The 9,286-nt window shown below is 45.4% G+C and overlaps 1 protein-coding gene across 1 annotated transcript; it reads right to left on the bottom strand.

Moving 5' to 3' along the window:
* Nucleotides 1–5,900: 5,900 nt before the first annotated feature.
* Nucleotides 5,901–7,124, bottom strand: LOC133813883 (uncharacterized). The gene has a single exon (XM_062246918.1). The coding sequence runs from the start codon at nucleotides 7,122–7,124 to the stop codon at nucleotides 5,901–5,903; it is 1,224 nt and encodes a 407-aa protein (XP_062102902.1).
* Nucleotides 7,125–9,286: the final 2,162 nt, after the last annotated feature.

The raw sequence follows: 9,286 nt of genomic DNA, 5'->3' as shown, positions 1-9,286 counted from the left end.
GACAAATATTTCTTTGCAATTGGAGGTGCGTGGTACCTTGAATTTTTTCCTCAAGAAAATTTTCCCTTGGCCAGGGTTTTCATTAAAGGTGAGTTATGTCTTTACTTTGTTCTTTCTCTTATTTCGTGTAAGCATATTGCATTTAAATGATTGTCCATTAATATGGTCCTATGCATTACCATTTTATTTTATGTTCCAGATTTCACGTGGCCTCAGGTCAGCATGAGTTCTGAGAGACAAAGTCTGCTGACAGAGAAAGGGCTCCTTCATGAGTCCAAGGAAAATGCCATCAGCATTAGAGGGGTAATGAACCCCTACTGTATGCAAATAATGACTTGGCTCTGCTTTATGGATCGAACTGATCTTGGTGCTATGCGAGTCAGAATGCTGAAGGGTGACATGTCCCTTGCCAAGATCACAACTACGTGTGCGAACCAGCTGGGAGTGTTCTTAAAAAGATCTCCCCCTACTTCTTCGATTTTGTCATTATCGAAGACTAAGTATGAGAGGGCATGCTCCGAGACCTTTGCTGCATATGCCAAGCGACAAGGGATCCCTGAGAGCAAGAAGAGAGATGGATCTAATAGCTCCTGCCGCAGAGTCGTCCCCTAACAAATATGCTTTGGCTCACATGTCTTCTCGTATACACGGGCAGTCTTCCACACCTTCTGCTGCTCTGCAAGTCCAACCTCTCCAACAGGTGCCTCTGCCAAAGGATACCCTAGGAAAGAGGAAGTCCCGAGAGGAATCTTCTGATGAAGATTCGGACGACGGAAAATGCATTTCGTCCAAGCTTTAGATTTCAAGAGGGTCTGCTTCTACCGTTAGAGGCTCTTCTCTGACAATCCCCAAGCTTACGCCAGGGAAGTTACCACTTGGGCAAGCTCTGACCTTACCCAAGATGCCTCCAGGGCCTGCCCCCGTCGATTATCTACCTCCGTCATCCTCTTTTTCTTCTGCACCGGGGTCCTCCATGAGGGATGGCCCGAAAAGCATTGTGCCCCCTGCGGCTCTGCCTTCTATAATGGTCAAGCTGTCAGAGGCAGTGACTATTACTGGGGTGCATGGTGACTTGCCAGTGGAGGCGAGATCTCCTTGCACCTGTGCAAGATCAGCAGAGGCGTTGTCCTCTGCCTTTGCCTTGGCTGGGGGGTTTGATATTGGCCATAGGCAAGGATCAGAGGGGAGATGTCCTTCTTTTGCCTCCCATAAGAATCATCTTTTAGAGGATGCTTTCGGGGGTGGCTCTGGGTCTATGAGCAGTCCTCCTCAACCAGTTGATGCGGGCCAAGTCATTACTTTGGAGGCTCTCCCTGTATGTCAAAAATCAGGAGCTACCGAGGCTGCAGCTGGCCATAACTTGGGTGCTGATGTTCGTGTGACATCTCCTGCAGCTTCTACGACTCCTTTGTGGGAGGTCATCATTGTATCCCCGGAGGGTACAAGTAATTTTTAGTCGCCCAGTGCCTTTCTAGAGCAACTGATGTCTTCTGCAGTACATACGCCAGTGTATTTGCCAAGTGACTTGGGTGACGATATTGGAGAAGGGCTGCTTGTTCGTCCCCCCATGCCACATCTTTCTGGAATAGGAACAACTGCTTTGACCTCTGATAGCATTATGGTGTCATCGCTAGCGAAAGGCGGGGAACCAGTTGCCCCTGTTGCTTCTATTACTGTGCTAGCAGGGAGAGAAGCAAATGATAGAGTAGGGGGTTTTCCAGAATATGTGTCCTCTGTACCAACAGGGGTGATGGAGGAGATGTTGCGCATTAGTAGACCACATCTTCCTACTGAACATGTTGGGTCTTTGAGTGGTCAAGGTGACTTGCTTCAACAAGTGTCTGACCACATATGGATGGTAAGTTTGTGTAATATGAGCATGAGTACCATGTTTGTCGTAGAGTGAGTATTGTGGTGTCTATACTGTTTGATGTGTAACAGGTGTAGTGAATGTTTTGCATAACTATGTGTGCGCATCTGCTGCTAGAAGGGAATATGCAGCGGCTGTTCAGAACAGCGCTAAGATGGCTGAGCAAGCGACCATGCTTGAGGAGGAGCGAGCATGGAGAAGGATGGCCGAAGCGAACCGTGATGTGCTCGTGGAGGCCATAAAAAATTTAGAAGCGCAGCTAGCAGAGGTAAAAGAGAAAGTGGTGGCCACAGAGGAGAAGATAGTAGGTTCTGTTTGGATAGAGCTGGAGCGTGACAAACTGAAAGTTGACCTAGTGGTGATGACTAATAAATGGATGGAAAAGAGCCAGTTCTGCGCGCAGCACGAAGCCCGAATGGAAAAGCTAGATAACATGATAAATGATTTGCAGGAAGATGTAGTGTCCTTGCCGATAGATAAAGAAATATTAAAGAAGGAGAAGAAAGAGCTGTAGTAGAAAGTGGGGGGGGGGGGGGGGGGGGTTGGAAATGAACCTTGTAGATGCGCGGAAGCAGAAGCTGGAGGTAGAACTCCATTTAAAAGATAAGTTGAAGGAGAAAGAGGAAGCCATCACTATAATTGAGGGACAATTAAAGGAAATGGCTGAGGTATGTGCTTTATATATTGGTATGATTATATTATGGTTGAGTGTTATGTTGCATGTTTTGATTAGGTGATGGTTTTGTATTGCAGAAGGCAGAAGAGGCGGCAATAGAAGCCACGAGGCAGCGCATCCGAGATCGTGAGATTACCGAACATAAGTTCGTGAGGATTGCCGAGGTGGACACTGCAAAATACCTAGATCTTGCACTGCGTAACAAGAAGCAGACTCCAGAGGAGAAATGGGCTAAACTTGAGATGTACTGTAAAAGCATCGATGTGAAAGTTGGGGAATATAATGTCGATCAGTACCTCAATGAACTCAGGGATCTACAAATCACCTACCCAGCACAACGTCATGAAAAATTGAAGTTGTAGGGAGACACCTTGGGCTCAATTTACACTGCAAGTGGGGAGCCTGTTGAAGAAGGTGATATCGCAGGGTAGGTGTCCTCTGTTGTTGTGGCAGAGGCTGCCGGACAGATGGTGGTGGAGCCTGCTCCAGTGATAGAGGCAAGGCCAGCTGGTGAAAGAGGTGCCACAGAATGATCGACGCAGTTTTTTATGCTTGTATATGCAGGTTTAGTCTTCTTCGTTTGTTACTGCTTGGACAATTGTAGATGAATGTGCAAATTATTAATACAACTTACAAAAATTCGTTCATGTTCTTTGCCTGGTTGTTAGTGAATGTGTTTTTCTTGATACTATAATAATAAAAATATTGTAGCAGGTGAGGGTTAGTTGACGTATTCTGATAAGAGGCTTCATAGACCCTTTAGGTCGTTGCACGTGAGATACAGTAAGAGCTTGTACAGATGGTGGGAGAGAATGCCCAGTTAAGTGTTGCGTGAGTGATTTGGCATAATGTTGAGGTGATTGGTCAGTGCTGATGACATTTCTGTTTTAAGTGAACATCGTGATTGGGTAAATGTGTCATTTTTAATGCGGATCTTTGATAAGCCGCGGTGGCTGTACTCGACGTGGGCATTGAATGAGTTAGTGAGAAGTGGAATCTCATATTACATATCGTGCGAGCATTATGGATTAGGTCATCCGAAGCTAGAGAGTGCGATGGCAGAGCATACGCGTCATACTGAATGGGATTAGATACTCCTAAGATGTGCATTTTGTAAATTATGTTATTTGCGTCTCAAGGGAGAATATAGTAAATAAAGTCATATTTTTTAAACATCTGGGAATTATTATTTAATATAACATATTTTGTAAATAAAGCTGACTTTCTGATTTACAAGATTGACACTGATTACTTGCATTTATTGCTAAGAGAGTCGAGTGTGTTGGTAGTTTCTCGCTTATCATCTGTTGAAGATCACAATCATGACAGCTTTGTGCTCTATGAAGTCTGTTCTTTTATTTTGCGTTGAACCTTTTTTCCTTGAGAGATAGTTGTGTTGCGCTCTTATTAGAACTAAGTCGTCCCCTTAGGTGCATGAAAAAGAAATGTAGATGCTTTACCATTTGCAAGAGGGAGTGACGTGGTTCAGATCGGACGCAGAACGCAACATGCGAGGCTGGGCGTCGAGGCAAAGCTGAGAGAGGCAGAACCCTGTATCAGACATCTTTCCAGTGCACCCATACCGAGATGTATTTGGTACGGCTTGCTTGGGTAGGCTCCCAAACACAACAGGAGCAATCGACGTGTAGGATGTGGGTGCGACTGCGGGAAAAGTTCCTCCCAGCCTTGGATTACCAAACTAGTTACTGGGTAACGGAGGTAGAACCGAAGTGGGGTGTCTAACGGTTCTGTTGCAGTAGTAAGGGCAGATTAAACTGCATGGCGGGGTTCCTCTATTTGCTGGACCCGACAGAGCTCCTCTGTTGGCACAGGAAAGTAAGAAGAAAGAGTAGATGGGGAAGTGTACCCTCGAAGGTTAGCCAAATTCGCGTAGTTAGGCCAGATTAGACAGCGAAATGGCTGGCCTTAGTTCCCCATTAGTAGAGAGATTTATAGTGGGAGGGTTTACTAGGTGAAACCATAAACTTTTGTGTGCAAAAGATCGAGTGGAGTGGCAGAGGCACCATGCCTCTATATGTATCTTGTGTGTTTAAAGTGACCCTTCCAAGCCTATATTTATAGTGGATGTGGTAGGTGGAGCTTGGTGCATGTGAATAATGTTGTTTCTCATGTGGGTAGGTAAGGGTATATTAAAATGTGTTTGTAATAGTAGCTCTTTGTGCAGAGCAAATAAAGTGATAATTGTCACATGCGTGTTCTTATTATGGTACATCAGGAAAGATTCCTCATGCAAAGTTGTGTCAGCAAAAGTTGACTATATAAAATATCTTAGAGTAATGTAAGAAAGGAAAGTAGTTTGATTACTTTTGAATTATAAAGTACACACAACTATCAACAATAATATTGTTTCAAAGACATTGAATTCCAAGTACGAGGTACATTTTTGCCACTGCGTACGTTTTTAAGAGTATAAGACCCTCTCCCTAGTGCTTCTGTGACTTCAAAGGGTCCGTCCCAGTTCGGCTCCAGCTTCTTTGGGTTACCAGTGACTTTACGCAGAACCCAGTCTCCTTTCTTGATCGTACGTGAATGGACCCTCTTATTGTAATAGCGTTCTACTGCTTTTTGGTATTTTTCGTGTCTTATTTGTGTTGTTGTGCGTAACTCATCCAGGAGGTCGAGATTGTGTGTTAGCTATACACTGTTTGTGGTCAAATCAGAAGTGATTTCCGTCCAAAGCGTCAGCAGGCCCACTTCTGTTGGGATGATGGCTTTTGTTCCATACACCATGGCGTAAGGAGACCCGCCTGCAGAGGACCTTGTTGTCGTTCTGTATGCCCATAACACCTTTGGTAACTCTTCTACCCACGTGCCTTTTTTATCTTCAAAGTTTTTCTTGATGTTGGAAAAAATGAATTTGTTGGAAGCCACTGCTTAGCCGTTGCCTTGGGGGTAGGTGACAGAAGCAAAACTTAATTTTTTCTTGTATGTGTCACACAGCTCCTGTACTTTGGCGTTTTGGAACGGGGTTTCGTTGTCCACGACTATTTCCCATGGAATCCCAAATTGGCAGATGATGTGCTTCCATATGAAGCTCATGGTGTCTGTTTTGCTGACTGTGACGTAGGCCTCTGCTATGACCCATTTAGTGAAGTAATCGGTGGCTAGTAAAGCGTACCACTTTCCTCCAACGACTCTAGGTAGTTCTCCTACTATGTCCATCCCCCACTTTGCAAAGGGCCAAGGCGCGATAGTTGAATGTAGAACTTGAGTGGGTTGATGGATGGTAGGTGCAAATCGCTGGCATCTGTCACATTTCTTTGCATAGTCGCGCGCTTCTGTCATCATGTATGGCCAGTAATATCCCACTGTGAGTGCTTTGTGTGCCAAGCTTCATCCCCCTGTGTGGTTCCCACATGCTCCTTCGTGGATCTCCTCTAATAAATTTTTAGCTTCTAAGGGACGTAAACATCGAAGATAGGGGCCGTTAAAGGATTTGCAGTACAACGTTCCATGAATGATGGAGTAGCGTTGAGCTTTAAGGTGCAGAAGCTTCGTGTCTTTTGCATCGGCTGGCAATTCGGACTTGGTCAAGTAACGGATGATTGGATCCATCCAACATTCTAGTTCTGACGAGATTGAGAAAATTTTAAAAGCTCCTGGTGAGTGGCTTGTGGAAATTGCGGAGTGCGTAGAACATTCTCCCACAAAGGCTAGCTTGGCGAGGGCATCGACCTTCTGATTTTGTTCCCTTGGTATTTGCACGAACTCAAATTGATGGAATTGTGACTTCAATTCAGATACTTTCTCCAATAGGCTGGTCAAGTGGGGTGCCTTAGCATCGAAATTTCCAACCACTTGCTCTATCATTAGCTTTGAGTCTACTCTGACTCTTAGTTGTCCAATGCCCATGTCTCGCGCTAATTCTAGACTGTAAATTAGAGCCTCGTACTCGGCTTCATTATTTGCGGAAAATTGCTCCAACCGTATGGCTTCCTCAATTTTCAGTCCAGAGGGTGCCTCCAATACGACGCCAATCCCAGCTCCTTGAGAATTGGAGGCTCCGTCTGTGTGCATCATCCACATCCACTCAGCTTTTGATTCCAGCAGTTCAGGTAAGGTCTCTGGTGTAAAAGATTGTATCTCAACTAGGAAATCAGCTAGAACTTGGCCTTTCTTTGATTTTCGTGGCAAGAACCGTATATCATATGTCCCGAGTTCAATTGCCCATTTGGATAATCTACCAGAGAGATCGAGTTTGTTCAAGATCTGATTTAGTGGGTAGTCCGTGTATACAATGATGGTATGGCCTTCAAAATACTGTCGCAACTTCTTCTTTGTTGTAATTAGCGTGAGGACCAATTTTTCCATCATGTTGTAGTGTGTTTTAGTGTCTAGTAGCATCTTACTACAGTAGAACACTGGCTTCTGTCGTCCTTCGTCTTCTCGAAAGAGCACAGAACTCACGGCAAAGTGCGAAACAGACAGGTAAAGGAAGAGATCTTCGTTGGGGACAGGAGAGCTTAATATGGGAAGTGTGCTCAGATAGGCTTTCAATTCTTCGAATGCTTTATTTTGTACTGCCCCCAGGTGGTGTTGGTAGATTTCCTGATACATTGGAGGAAAGGCTGGCAACGATCGGACATGCGGGATATAAATCTGCTTAGTGCTACGACTTTGCCTTTCAAAGCTTGGATATCCAGGATGGTTCTAGGTTCTTTGACCTCTGTGAGCAAGTCAATCTGGGTTGGATTGGCCTTGATGCCTCTTTGGCTGACCACATATCCTAAGAACTGGCCAGAGGACACCCCAAAAGCACACTTGGTTGGATTCAATTTCATTCTATGGGCGTCAAGGATGTTGAAGCATTCAGTTAGATCTTCCACATGTGTAACACCTTGTCGAGATTTGATGACCATGTCATCGATATATACTTCCATGTTCCTCCCAAGAAATGAGGAAAAAAGTTTGTGCATCAGCCTTGGATATGTTGCTCCTGCATTTTTTAGTCCGAAGGGCATAACTTTGTAACAATATAGGCCGCACTCTGTGATGAAGGCCGTGTGGATTCAGTCTTCTACCTTCATTGGGATCTGATTGTATCCTGAGTAGGCATCAAGGAAGCTCATTCTTTCGAACCCTGCCGTGGCATCTATCACTTGATCAATTTTTGGGAGAGGATAGCTATCCTTAGGACATGCTTTGTTCAAGTTGGTGTAGTCTATGCACACTCCTTTTTTGACATTTTTCTTTGGGCCCACTACTGGGCTGGCTAGCCAACTGTGATACAGACAATCTTCGATTCTTCTTATGCTCAGAAGCCGTTGCACCTCTTCTTGTATGGCCTGGCTGACTTCGGGAGCAAACCTCATCTACCTCTATTTGACGGGCGGGAAGCTGTTTAATATGTTGAGGCTGTGACTCATGACAGAAGGGTCTATTCCTGGTATATCATCCGAAGACAAGGCGAAAGTCCCAACTCTGGCTTTCAGGAACTGAACTAGGGTCAGCTTTTCTACCTCGGGAAGCTTGTTACTTACCAGCACTATTTTGGATGGGTCATCATCATCTATACAAATTTCCTCAAGATCATCAAGGGTGGTCTAGGGCTTTTCGCGATCTTCTTGTACATCTATGCCTTTGAGACACGCTGGTAAGCTGTCCTTTGATTGCTATTCGGTGGGGTTGTCGTCAAGAGAGGAGGTGCAAGAATCATTTATCTCTTTCAGGGTAAGGAAGCATTTCTTTGCCTGCTTCTGACACCCTTTTATGTCGATTGTATAACGGTCGTTGGGTGATTGGCACCGCATAACTTGGTGCAAAGTGGAGACCACTCCCTGCATTCTGTGGATCCAGCTCCTCCCCACGATGGCGTTGTAGCTTGTGATGGAGTCCACTATGAGGAAGTCCACTGGCAAAGTGCATTCTACGGTGACTACGCTTAATCTAACGGCGCCTTTCGAGTATACCCTTTGGCTGTTGAATCCCAAGATTGGTGCAACAGAGGGTCTAATCTAACTTTCTTCGAGTCCCATCTTCTGAAAGGCTTCCCAGAAGAGGATATCAACACCACTGCCCCCATCGACTAAAACTCTCCCCAGTTGGCAATGGTGGACTTGTAACGAAATGACTAAAGGATCGTCATGGGGTAGGTGCACTCCCCACAAGTCGTCTTCTGTGAAGGTGATTGCAGAAGCTGGATAACATTTGTCTTCTGAGGCGACAAGGTTGATGGTGTGGCCTAATGACCTGTATCGCTTCACCTTTTCCTCCATTCTTTTATGATTTTTGGATGCCCGCTCTTGTCCTGCGGTGAGCTCCACGATCCCGTGTATCATGGGGATTTGTTTGAGAGGCTCTTGTGAGCTCGTGGAGGCCATATTTAGGGAGTCTGCTACGGTTGGTGTCGGGGCAGAAGCGGGGTTGGGCTGCGAGACGCCAGGTCTGCTGGACCCTTTAATGTACTGGATTAATCGTCCACTTCTCATGAGGACCTGGATCTGATTGTGGAGGTTGTGGCACTCGGAGATAATGTGACCATGATCCTTGTAGAAGAGGCAGAACATGCTTTTATCCCTTCTTTCCGGGGGAGTGGTGATTTTGTATGGTTCACGCCAGATGGGTCTGTCTTTGTTTTCTTCATAGATGACCTCCTGACGGACGGTGTACTCAAAAGAGGGGTATCGTGGTGAATCTCGATTTGCTTTTGGTCTTTTCCCTCATTTCATGTGATCTGTCTCCTGTCTTTTCCTTTTGTCGTCCCTTGTAGATGGCGGGGG

This window comes from Humulus lupulus, chromosome 1, assembly GCF_963169125.1.
Source record: "Humulus lupulus chromosome 1, drHumLupu1.1, whole genome shotgun sequence".
In the NCBI taxonomy this organism is placed as follows: Eukaryota; Viridiplantae; Streptophyta; class Magnoliopsida; order Rosales; family Cannabaceae; genus Humulus; species Humulus lupulus.
Note: the sequence above shows the minus strand (reverse complement) of the source record. Positions and strands in the feature narration are given on the sequence as shown.

Excerpts from the sequence above, each read along its gene's own strand:
- LOC133813883 (XM_062246918.1), bottom strand. The coding sequence starts at position 7,124 with ATGTATCAGGAAATCTACCAACACCACCTGGGGGCAGTACAAAATAAA.